Source organism: Diabrotica virgifera, chromosome 1 (genome assembly GCF_917563875.1).
Source record: "Diabrotica virgifera virgifera chromosome 1, PGI_DIABVI_V3a".
NCBI classification, from domain to species: domain Eukaryota; kingdom Metazoa; phylum Arthropoda; class Insecta; order Coleoptera; family Chrysomelidae; genus Diabrotica; species Diabrotica virgifera.
This window is the reverse complement of record NC_065443.1, coordinates 236427453-236441244: the sequence shown is the minus strand read 5'-3', so window position 1 is coordinate 236441244 and position 13792 is coordinate 236427453. Positions and strand designations below refer to the sequence as shown.

Below are 13792 nucleotides of genomic sequence, written 5' to 3'. Positions count from 1 at the left end.
GGTGAATATAAAAAATATAAAGGGTTTTTTGCGACGTTCGTGATTGAGATAGTGGACCAAAATTTGGGAATAAGTAGATCATGACATTACTAAGTAAAATCCCCACAGCCGGAAACCAGAGTTGGGGATGAGGGTCGTTATAAGGGGTCAAAGTCGCCGTTTTTATTATTTTTTTTGTGATGCTCATGATCGAGAGAGTGCACCAAAATTTGGGAATAAGTAGACCATGACATAACTAAGTAAAATCCTCAAAGCCGGAAACCAGAGTTGGGCATAAGGGTAGTTATAAGGGGTCAAAATCGTCGTTTTTATTATTTTTTTTGTGACGCTCATGATCGAGATAGTGCACCAAAATTTGGGAATAAGTAGGTCATGATATGAGGTGACTAAGTACAATCTCCAGGGGTGGAACGCTGCGTGGCCGATAAAGGGGTGGGGGTAGGTGTGAATATAAAAAATATAAGGGTTTTTTGCGACGTGCTAGATTGAGATAGTGCACCAAAATTTGGAAATAAGTAGACCATGACTTAGCTAAGTAAAATCCCCAGAGCCGGAAACCAGAGTTGGGGATGAGGGTAGTTTTAAGGGGTCAAAGTCGCAGTGCATATTTTTTTTTTGACCCGGCACAACATTTGTCCTCCACGCAGCGTTGCGCCCCTGGAGATTTTACTTAGTAATATCATGATCTACTTATTCCCAAATTTTGGTGCACTATCTCGATCACGAACGTCAAAAAAAACCCATATATTTTTATACTCAACCCTGCCTACCACCCCTTTGTACCCCAAGCAGCGTTCCGCCCCTGAAGATTTTACTTAGTTGCGTCATAACCTACTTACTCCCAAATTTTGGTGCACTATCTCCATCATGAGGGCAAAAAAAAAATAATAAAAACCGCGACATTTACCCCTTATAACTACCCTCGTCCGCCACTCTGGTTTCCGCATTTGGGGATATTACTTAGTTATGTCATGGTCTACTTATTCCCAAATTTTGGTGCACTATCTCAATCACGAACGTCGCAAAAAACCCTTTACATTTTTTATATTCACCCCTGCCCCACCCCTTTGTCGGCCACGCAGCGTTCCACTCCTGGAGATTTTACTTAGTTACGTCATGACCTACTTATTCCCAAATTTTTGCGCGCTATCTCGATCATGAGAGTCACAAAAAAAATAAAAATCGGAATTTTGACCCCTAATTTCTACCTTTCTTCGCTACTCTGGTTTCCGGCTCTGGGGATTTTAATTATTTATGTCATGGTCTACTTATACCCAAATTTTGGTGCACTATCTCAATCACGAACGTCGCAAAAAACCTCTTATATTTGTTATATTCACCCCTACCCCCACCCCTTTGTGGGCCACGCAGCGTTAATCCCCTAGAGATTTTACTTAGGTACGTCATGACCTACTTATTCCCAAATTTTGGTGCACTATCTCGATCATGAGCGTCATAAAAAGATAATAAAATCCGCGACTTTGACCCCATATAACTACCCTCAGTCCCAACTCTGGTTTCCGACCGTTGGTGAAAGTCATGTACACAACTAATCCAACATATCCCCGTATAGTTTTTCCATATTACTTATCACGCACAAAATCCGCTCCCAGCTCTTAGACTAGTAGTAATCCCAATCCGTTCCACCCATCTGGGCCGACGTAGGTCCATATGTGTGAGACTCTTATTCCGTGCTCTTAATTATAATTAAGACAAATTATATACAGGAGAATTAAAATTTAAGATAAAATATTTACAATTCTACATATATGGGTAGTTATGTTCTTCTGTCAGTTGTTGCTTCTGTACTAAGCCATTTTTCATAACTTTGTCTTTTCTGTCTGATTATGTTTTCTATCTCTCTATTGTGCACATTTTTCCTCGTTTCACTTTATCGTATAAGGGTCTTATGCGCTGTTAGTGTTAGTCATATTAGTATTATGGTTGTATGCATGTACAGTCGGAAAAATGAAAGATTACCCATGAACGATCACATCAATCACTTATTTTGTATTTGCTGTCTTTTTCTGTAACAAACGTTTGTTATTTATAGAAAAAAAAACAGCAAATACAAAAGAAGTGATTGATGTGATCGTTATTATACAAACCATCGAAAACATCTTCTTTCATAATCGAATACAGGCAAAGAAAAATGGAAAACTAACGCAGTTTATACCAGTACAATGCGGAGTCAGACAAGGTGACTCGTTAAGCCCACTGACTGCTCTTTAATATAATAATGGACGAAATAATAGAAGCAGTACGTAAAGTTCATGGTTACAGAATGGGGAACAAAGAAATCCAAATATTATGTTATGCAGACGACGCCGCATTAATCGCCGAGACAGAAGACGATCTCCAAAGATTAACACACATCTTCAATACAGCCAAGACATGCAATATGATAATATCAGCAGAAAAAACCAAATTTATGACAACATCTAAATACCCACTACGATGTAAAATCGAAATTGATGGGAAAATAATAAAGCAGGAAGCAAGGTTTAGATATCTGGGAATAGATATAACCAGTTACAGAGATGTTGAAGAGGAAGTACGACAACAAAGCTTAAAAGCAAGTAAAGCGGCGGGATCTCTTAATGACACAATATGGAAGAACAAACACCTAAAACAAGACACAAAAGCAAGAATCTATGAAGCAGCAATTAGACCTATATTGACATACACGGCGGAGACAAGACCTGACACATCTAAAACGAGACGACTACTAGAAACAACAGAGATGAAAATACTCCGACGAATATCAGGGAAAAGTCTGTTGGATAGGGAGAGAAGCGAAAACATAAGACGATCATGCAATGTAGAAGACATACATGGCTGGGTGACAAAACGGAAACAGGAGTGGAACGAACACATTAGTAGAATGGCAGAGGATAGGATAGTACGAATAGCACGAGATAAGTCACCAAATGGACGAAGAAGTATTGGCAGACCAAGAAAAAGATGTTGCGATAACTTAAACAATTTAGAAGGCTAATATTGAAGAAGAAACAGGCTTTAAAGCCTACATACAAGAAGGAAGAAGAAGATGTGATCGTTCATGGGTAATCTTTCATTTTTCCGACTGTACCTATGTAATATTGACACAGTCATTTATTGATTTATCGATTTAAGTATTATTTATACTGTTATACTGACAAACACCTTGTAGAGTTTCGCTCTATAGTTATTTTTTACTCAGACCCTGATCTTTGTATTTTTTTAGTTTTTGTTCTGTTGCTTAAGAGTGTAAAAATTATTTAATAGACTATTGATAAGCAATGTTTGTAGCAGTTCAGAACGATTCCTTATTATTGCAGACATCAGCTGGAGAGTCGAGTAGTGGGTCCAGTTCTTCATCCAGTTCAAGCGATAGTTCGGATTCTGACAGCGATGATGACGATGATGACAGCAGCTCTAGTAGCTCTTCATCATCTTCTGACGATAACAGTGAATTCATGTCGCAGAGTGAAATATCGCATCTCATAGACAAATGTGTTAATGGTGAGTTACTAAATAGTTTATAGTTTAAGGGGATGGGTACGTATTTTCGGCTGCAATGCTATTCAAATGGGGATTCATTTTTTCGAATCCTGAGAAAACTAATAAGTATTTTTTTAAAATTTAAACGCAGAATGAAAGATTACGTTATTAGCGAGGGCCGAAAGTCCCTGAGAACTTCTATAATGTTTATTTTAATAAGTTACAGGAGTGAAAAACTAAGAGAAAATTTAGTGTTATTTTTAATTTCAATCTCATTCAAAATAAACTTTTTATTTATTCTAAGGGACTTTCGGCCCTCGGTAATAATTTAGTCTTTCATTCTGCGTTTAAATTTTTCAAAAATATTTATTGGTTTTTTCAGGATTCGAAAAAAAAATGAACACAATGTCCGTGGTAATATTTTCCAAATCTATCTTTGTCTTACAACGCACTCAGTCGAATAGAATATTGTCAGCATATTGTCAGTCACGCAGTGACAATCAGTGACAATTTTACATATTTGACATGGCATCGGGAATATTTTGAGTTGTTGATTAAATAATGTTGATATATATTGTATTTGATAAATAATTGATTAAGACGTGAACTTAATAAAAAGTTATTTATTGTGTATTATTTGTGGAAGATCCAAGCAGAGAATACATCAGGATAATATATTCTGTGATCCAAGTATTTTGTTGTTAAAGATGTTCAAAATTGTAAGCGTTCTATAGTAACAATATATTATTAAAAAATCACTTTAACACTTTTCCTCTTTTCTCGATTGAGTATTAGTTTTTGTTATACATATAAATTATTACAATCACTGAATACATAGTTAGTGAAAAAATTATAACATTTATTAACTGAATTAATAATTTGCAATTATACAAATAACAGTTATCCAAGAACATTCAAAATACATCTCTTTAAAGTTAATCATGACATTGTCAAGTAGAATGACGTTCTAGTAATGTTTACCTATCGATACCAGTGTGAATTTTACTACACGTAATTTGCCTGTAAAGACAGAAAAAGTAGGGATAGCCTTAAAATATTTGCGAATTATGTACCGATGGCCTTAATGAATCTAACTTTTGTTTTCTACAGTGTAAGAGGAATTAAATTAAGACTGGAATTGCAACAGACGTGTGCCACTGCCAACAAATATGTTTATCATCGGCTGCTAAGATTTTACCACTATTGGGTATTAGTATTTTTTATGTATTATGTATTTTTTTAAAATACATAGTCAAAAATACAGTAAAGACAACTATTAGGGTAAATGGATTTTCCTCTATTGTATTTTCATCTACTAGTATTTTCATCTACTAGTGTAGATGAATGCAAATTGTATATTCTTCCATGTCCGCTATTTACCGGTCCGTTTGCTTTATACATTGTAAAAAGCGCAGATTATAGATAGTTACCAAGAACTCCGCATTCCGACCTAAAAGAATCAATATTGAGTTACTCAATATTAATTTTAAGTATTATTTGAATATTATCAGGGTTGGTCAAGTTGTGGCTCGCGAGCCACATGCGGCTCTTTGAAGGATTATTTGTGGCTCTCAATAAATGAAGCTGAATTACTTTTATTGTTTGTGTTTCAAAATGATCCGACGCCCTGAAGGGCACTAAGGATTATGAGAAAGAAGAAAGAAGTGTTTCAAAATGTCTTAAATTACTGACAACAAATATAAAAGAGTAAGTGTAACGTCAGGACTTAGACAAAGAGACCCCTTATCACTGTTGCTATTCAATTTGGAATTAGAATATGTAATAAGTACCTACCTACCTAAAATATCATCTGAGCTGACAGGGTGATTTGCGAATCGAGAATCAAAACTATTTGTTGCCTTTGCTGAAGATATAGGTGCAGTCGTTCATTCTACAAGAGACGTGAGAGAGGTGTTTTCAGAAGTGTTTCAAAATGTCTTAAATTACTGACAACAAATATAAAAGAGTAAGTGTAACGTCAGGACTTAGACAAAGAGACCCCTTATCACTGTTGCTATTCAATTTGGAATTAGAATATGTAATAAGTACCTACCTACCTAAAATATCATCTGAGCTGACAGGGTGATTTGCGAATCGAGAATCAAAACTATTTGTTGCCTTTGCTGAAGATATAGGTGCAGTCGTTCATTCTACAAGAGACGTGAGAGAGGTGTTTTCACAACTCGAGAAAGAAACAGGCAGTCTAGGCCTTCGAATAAATAAAGAGAAATAAGATGAAATACATTCTAGCAACTAAAAATCCAAGACAAGCGTTAGGCAGAACATGCTAGTACCCAAAATCCAAGGCCAAGAGTTAGGCAGAACATAACTACTAATGACCACAACTTCGAAGTAGTAAAAGAGTTTAAATATCTAGGGGCGTTAATCACAGATGGCAGCCACATATGAAAAGATGTCTCAGCAAGAATACCTGCGTACAATAGAGCGTTATACTCCCTATCATCTTTATTAAGATCTAAGTTGCTAAAAAGACAATCTAAATAAATACTGTACATGCCAATTATTCGCCCAATTGTTACATGTGGTAGTTTAAGATGGACTCTACATCATCAGGAAATAAATAAACTGCTGAGTATTTGAAAGGAAAGTTCTCAGAATGATAACTGACCATCAAAGAGATGAATTGGCAGGAGAGTGGAGAAGGCGCCGCAAAGCTGAATTGGTGACTGTATGGTACTGAAAATATCGTCAGACATATAAAAGCTAAGATAAGATAGGCAGGTCATGTAGCAAGATCAGAGGAAGACAGAGTGTTAAAGGCAGTGTTTTTTGAGAGACGGTAGAAGATCAGTAGGCCGTCACGGAAAAAAATGGAAGTATCGGATGAAGATGAAGAATCGAATTGGATGAAGAATCGAAGTATCCTGAATTAGTAAAGGCGGCTTGTAGAATTATGTGCATATTTGAAACGTTGTGAACTGTTTTATTTCACCTTAAAATTCGTGAAATTCAAACGGCGAGATAAAAATTTAATACCTCTTTTACACTTTTTACATAATTGTTTAATTGCGACTCGCGAAAAATTTCAAATTTTGAAAAATGGCTCGGACTATCAAGCAGCTTGGCCACCCCTGTTATATGCAGTTGAACGAGGAAGTTCGTAGGCGAACCGGAGTCGAAGATATTATCGAACGTATTACAAGGCGAAAATGGAGATGGGCGGGACATGTTGCAAGAATGAGAGACGACAGATGGACAAAAAAATTGCTTGAGTGGAGACCACGGGCAGACAAGCGAAGCCGAGGAAGACCCCCCAAAGCGGTGTACCGACGCGAGACGACTTCAAAAGAATTGTGACCAATTGGATAGCAGAGATAATACTCCGGTCAACTTACACATCCGAGGTTACAAAAATTACCATCAGGCTGAAAATTGCCAGGATTGTTCAAAATACCATCATAAATGAAATCTAAGAAGTCCTCGTAAATCCGACCCGAGTTAAAAAATTTACGCGGGGTCAAAGGTCACCAAATATAGTTTTTAGCGATTTTCAGCGAAACGGTAAGTTTTATCATAAAATTAGTTCTAACAAAAAATGTAGATTAGATAATTTTCTATAAAAAATGTATATTACTTTTTTTCCTAAGAGCCATTGTTTTTGAGATACAACGATTCAAAAAGTTGTAATCGTCATAATATGTGCACACGTTTCCACACCACCTTTGAGGTAGTGTACTTAGCGCGTTTTTTAACGTGGTTTTCTCAGTAGGCCTATTCCACGAATCTGTTATGATTCTGTTAAATCTGTTTAATTGATATTGGCAAGGGTTAAAAATGATAAAAGGTATAAAAAGCGGTATAAATTAAAAAAAAGGGAAATTTATCCAACTGGTTCATATTTTTCTCATATTTCTTCTAATTCTTCTCTACTTTCTAATACTTCTAATACGAGTTCTTCTTCTTCTTCTTGTTTTTCTTCTTCTTGTTCTTCTTCTTCTTGTTCATCCTGGGTGCAAGTAAATTGCCCCAATAATGTCACATCGCATGGCCCCTCGATAGAATCAAATGAATCCTCAATTGTTGGTGATTCAACATTGGAGCACGAAAGGTTTTGACAATTTCTAATACTTCTAATACGAGTTCTTCTTCTTCTTCTTGTTTTTCTTCTTCTTGTTCTTCTTCTTCTTGTTCATCCTGGGTGCAAGTAAATTGCCCCAATAATGTCACATCGCATGGCCCCTCGATAGAATCAAATGAATCCTCAATTGTTGGTGATTCAACATTGGAGCACGAAAGGTTTTGACAATTAGTGCATGTTACCGAACAAAACAGTCCAACTTTTTTGCAACCACATTTAGCGCTACATCCCTTTTTACAGTTGCAAAAAATTGTGTTCAGGAGTTGTTCCGGCGCAGGTGGGAGTAAATTTTGAATTGGTTCTAATGATCTGTCGACTAATTTCCATCCCCAGTCTTTTGGATCTAGCTGATAACCAAGCCACACTTGAACTTGGTAATATACCCGAAAAAGATGTTGATGAGCAGCCGCTGAGGTTGGAGGAAGACAAGATAATTGCACTTGTTTTTTATTTAGAGTATTTTTAAATAAATATGCATATCGAAACTTATCTAAGCACGTAGTTTTTTTAGGCGCTCCCTAAAGACATAGAGACTACATAGAGAGAAGAAAGCTAATTCCGTTGGAAATAACTTCTTGTGGAGTTGAATTAGTTTTTTTAAACTTCAGAACATTCAAGTAATATTAGGTTTAACACGTATTTTCACTCCGGAGTAATACTCAAGACTAATTAATACCTCGAGGGTGTCATCTACCTGAAGGATTTCGCCACCCAGGAAGATAACGGTGTAATTTGCATAATAGTAAACAAACTAAATTTGCATAAAGTTTATTGTATATTGAAATGTTTATTAGCACCTACTTAGCAATAAACATTTTGCCTAGAAAGTTGGCTTTCATTATTATGTTCAAACCCTTCTGAGAAAAGAATAGGTAGGGTGATTAGATTAGCCGACGACGTACCGATAGAACGTGTTTATTCCGACAAAACTCATCTTTACAAATTGAATAAGACGCGTAAGTAAGAAAAATTATTATAAGTTAATACTTTGTCATATCAATTTACTGTTTTTGTTGGGAATAAGCCGTAAAATTGAAATAATAATTCTTATTATTTTCGCGTTACATTCACCTTGTAAAGATTTTTTTGTTGGAACTGTAATATAATACAGCTTATATATTGCATACCTCGGTAGACCGCAAGTTGTATAGTAGAAACATTATCATATTTATAATATCTTATTTTATTATGTGTAATATAAGTTAAGTTGACCGATAGAATATTATGTTTACTTGTACTACAGCTTCAGTGATGTATATACCTACGTGGTGTACTAATACATATATTATGACGATTAGAACTCTTTCAACTCTTTGAATCGGTGTATCTCAAAAACGGTGGCTCTTACGGAAAAAATTATTAATGTATATTTTTTATAGATAATTATCTAATCTACATTTTTTGTTAAAACTAATTTTATGATAAAACTTACCGTGTCGCTGAAAATCGCTAAAAACCATATTTGGTGACCTTTGACCCCGCGTAAATTTTTTAGCTCGGGTCGGATTTATGAGGACTTTTTAGATTTTATTTATGATGGTATTTTGAACAATCCTGCCAATTTTCAGCTTGATGGTAATTATTGTAACGTCACTCCTATTTTTGAGTCTAACTAGAGCGGTCTGTAATGGACAAATCAGAGCTGATTGATGATGAATATGCAGTTGACGGATTTTTCTGTCCGGTCATAATGTTATGTACTCTGTTAAGTACTTTTCAAACGATCACACCCTTTTGGTCACACAATTCAACTTGTCAATTATGATTGCTTATAGTAATTTGCTGTTGATAATATGCAACAATATTATTTGTTTTTAGGTTTGGAAATTTGCATCACTCGCCTAACTCAGAATTATAAAGCCCTATACCGCCTGGCCCATCTCTATTTTCACTACAAACTGAAAAAAGATATTACTAAATCGAAACAACTTTTGCTTAGTGAATATAAATGTAAAGACGGCACTGTTGTTTCTGGACTCTTTAATGATAGGAAACCGAATAACTTCTTTCACGTAAGTATCGTTTGATAAATGCCTTTTAATAAACGCCTTTGTGTAAACATGTTGAAATACAGTGACATTGAAACCAGTGTCATGTTTTTAGTGAAATTTTGATTTAGAATTGTCGACATTAATATCACAAGAGAATGAGAATAAATTGACAATAATGAGACAATTTTTCGAAAACCACAGTCCCGGAGAGCCCGGGGGCTCGAGTGACTATGGCCGAATGAAAACAAGTTTAAGAACAAAATTGGAGTATTATTTTCTTATTTATTCTTACTATCGTGTTATATTCGACAGATTATTTTTTAATACTTACATATAAAATTCAAGTCTTTATAAAAAAACATTCAGTGCCATTTATCGCAATTAATGTAACACACATTTTTCAACTTGTTAAAGTGAACAGCGCAATTTAGCAAATATTCAGACGAAGATATCAATAAAATATTGGTTAAAATTATTTATAAAGACAGTTTTATTCATGAAATAATCTTACCCGAAGTACACTTGAGAATTGCCAATTTTTATTGTCCTCGTGATAATTTGACATTAGATTCAAAACTAAACGTTTATTATGGATTATTTCATTCATAGGAGATTCTGACCAATAGAAAGCTACAGAAATCTGAATTAAATCGATAATTTTTGATAATCTCCCGTCGTTAAGTATATTACGTCAGATGCCCTTCGTTGCTACGAAAAAATACATTCAGTGACATTAATGACAATTAATATTTTAAAAATTATAAAAGTGATGACTTTCAATCGTCAAATATTTATAAAAACTGTGTGTTTAATTGTACTTACATAAATAAATTACAATAAAATTTTGGTTTTGAACAGTTTTATTCATGAAATAATCGCAACAAATTGCACTCGACCTCTGAAATTAATATAGAATTTTTGCTCTCGTGACACTTTGACATAATTTCACTCGCCTTCGGCTCGTGAAATTAAAACTGTCAAAGTGTCACTCGGGAAAAATTCAATAATTTCAGAGCTCTTGTGCAATTACTACTGATCATTTTCCTAAATGTGACAGTTGCCAAACATATAAAACTCGTTGTAAATAAACAGAAACAATCTGCCTAAAAATATTCCCAGTATAATAATCGAGGTAGAAAATTCCCGGTATATCTGATTGGACAGAATTAAACACGTGATGCAAAATCTAACTACACGATTGGAAATTAAAATCATTAAAAAATAATCAATGGGATATCTTTATCCATAACTATAGTTTTATAAAAAAATGACAGTGACTGATTTGTCCTATGGGTAGTATGCTTCCCTAATTACATTTTCTCACGTTTCTTCATATTTTGCGGTATTCATTTAAGTAAATTAATCAGTCCAAAATCTCCAGCGAAATTATACACTTTTATTAATAACTGTTGATGATTTACAGTGTCATACGCCGCAGTAAGCATGACCTAGCATTCTTATTGTAAGTATTTGGAGAATATTCTGAAGGATATAAACAAACATCGATCACTACACTCTTCACTCTGTTAAGAATATAATCGATAAACTGCATTATGAAACACTTAAGATGAGGTGGTTCTTTCTAGCTGCCGATTACTGTCAGCAACTTTGCCAATCTTGCCAAGGTTTCGTAATTGAGCAGTAATGCTTCATTTTGTACATTAGCCATATTTACAATTTACAATCTCTTTGCTATCTTTAAATAGTAGGGAGTTTTTTATGAAATTGTAAAAATATGATTGCTTTTTCAATAATAACTATTGTGTTTTACCTTACCTTTTTCAACATTATAGGGAATATGGAGAATACCTTCTACAGAAATAGATAGACCTGGTTCGCTTTCAGCACATATGAGCAGATGCCTCTCACTACTAATGCAAATATTGAGGAATACTAACGATAACAAAACGTTGATAGATTTGTGTGTACAATTGACAAAAGTTCCGGATCCCGATAAGTAAGTTTCGTTTTTTATGAGCTCGTCCGGATCATGCTTAATTGTTACTTGGCTGTCAATAGGACATCCAATTTATTTTTTATTTGCTATGTGTCGCCACGCATCATCTTTTGAGATATTTGTACATTTTTAGGTGCTCTTGATTATTATTTTTAATAATTACATCTTTGAATTTTCGTATTTTTAGGATATATATAAAGAATTCAGAAAGAATGGCTTTCTCTGAACAAGCTATGACGATGTGTATCCAAAGTTTAAAGAGTCAAACTAAGCTCGTACCTAACATGACCAATCCACAGATCGCGAAAATTCTGCAAGAAATATACAAAATATACCAGAGGTTGATGAAACATGTACCGACTAAAGAAACACCTTTTGCTAATCTGTTAGTGGAAGTTTATAAACAGTTTATAAAAGAAAAGGTAACGTTTTTATTTACCACTGATCAAAACACTGATTTAACACATCGGTTTCTTTTTATTCGAGTTGAAAAGGAAGCATTGAAATTCATCTTTTTATAATTGTCTTTATAGATTCCTGAAAACGTTAACGTTCTTGATTTGGCTGTTAAGTTTTGCATGCAGAATAAGTCTGCGGAGAAGAGTAGGCAGCAAGGAATTTCACAAAAAACACCCATGTTTATACCTAGAGGACCAGGAGTTTCAACATCTGTAAGTAGTTAGCTTTAGCAGAGATAAACACTATCAGTTCAACGTTTTATGTACCTAATCATGTATATTTATCTGATTTGAAAAAAATGAAAAATAGGCTGATTACTTACTAAAAAGAATTTTTAAGTGAAAACCAGATATGGTTCTTCTCAGAGCCTTCTTTCGGTGCGTTTTTCGATTTTTCGACAGTTTTTCGATTTTTTCTAATGCATTAAGTTGGAAGTGACAGAAAAAGAGGTGCAGCCATGACTATACATCATCATCACGTAGCACTACAACCCTGGGTGGGTCCTGGCTGACTGTACAACTTTCTTCCAATTTCTTCGGTCTTCCATCAACCTAGGGTCAAATGGAATGTTCATTTTCCGGAGATCTGCTTGGATGTTATCTCTCCATCGCATTCTGGGATGTCCAAGTGGTCTTTTGCCTGTAGGAATATCCTCCCATACCAGTTTTAAGTCTTTCGTTATGAAGTCTGTGCACGTGGCCTGCCCATCTTAGTCGCTGTGATTTAATTTCTTGGACAATATCGGTGTCGCTGTAAAGTGCTTTTAATTCGATGTTGGTTCTGATCCTATTGAGACCGTGCAAGTTCGGCAAAGCGACCCCTATTTCTTCGCTCTGTACTTTTATTCGCACTTTTAATTATATTGGCCAATTATATTAGTCCTGGTTACTGGATAATTGTCAAGGCCATAGTCCAAAAAAATAGTAAGAAGAAAAAATAAGATACAGGTTATGTTATGAAAACGTGAACAATTGTATGTAGTAAATAAAATTTGTTATTAAAAGGCAGTACTGCACTCAAAATACAATTAATTAAATTTACCTTTATATAATAATTGCATATCATATCAATATTGTGGAGCAATATATAATTTTTCTGCTTCAATGACAGAAGGTATGAAATATACGTCAATTTGACAATTTCAATTGACAATATGAATTATTTAAGATAGTTGCAATATTTCTCCGCGACTCGCGCACAGTCGTTTCTCGTTTCCCTTCCAAGTACTTGCACACCGCGAATACTGGTTTGTGTTAATGTCGTGGTGAGGTCCGAAAATTTTTCTAAGTATTTTTCGTTCAAAACGTCTGAGCATTTCTTCGTTTGATTTGGTCATGGTCCACGTTTCGCATCCATATGTTAGTACTGGTCTGACGATGGATTTATAAATTTTGATTTTGGAACTTCTTGTAAGATTTTTTGATTTTATAAGCTTATGCAGTGCGAATAGACAGCGATTTGCTGATTGGATTCTGTCTTTTATTTCTTCAGTAACATCGTTGTCACCTGTGATTACGGCCCCCAGATACTTAAAACGTTGTACTCTTTCGAAATTGAAGGTGTTGACCGTCACATTTTGTCCTATCCTGTCTCTTCGTGTCGTTCTATTTATATACATATATTTCGTCTTCTCTTCATTAATCCTCAGCCCTACTTCGCTTGTTGCTCCTTCCACCTTGTTGAAAATGACTTTTGTGGATAGGATGGAGTCTCCAACGAGATCATTGTGATCTGCGTAAGCTAGTAATAACTTGGGACCTTGAACCGATAGCAGTTCTGTCCTTATTTCGGCCGACGTCATGG

At 35.0% G+C, this 13792-nt stretch overlaps 1 protein-coding gene across 5 annotated transcripts in view; it reads left to right on the top strand.

Annotated features, from left to right (window-relative positions):
- LOC114326725 (calcineurin-binding protein cabin-1) overlaps nt 1–13792 on the top strand; it is a 262120-nt gene that overhangs the window by 166110 nt on the left and 82218 nt on the right. For all 5 annotated transcript variants that reach the window (XM_050648086.1, XM_050648079.1, XM_050648068.1 and 2 more), the window contains exons 14-18: nt 3321–3504; nt 9401–9594; nt 11367–11530; nt 11718–11952; nt 12064–12201. In XM_050648086.1, coding sequence (XP_050504043.1) covers nt 3321–3504; nt 9401–9594; nt 11367–11530; nt 11718–11952; nt 12064–12201 — 915 coding nt within the window. The remainder of the gene's footprint in view (nt 1–3320; nt 3505–9400; nt 9595–11366; nt 11531–11717; nt 11953–12063; nt 12202–13792) is intronic.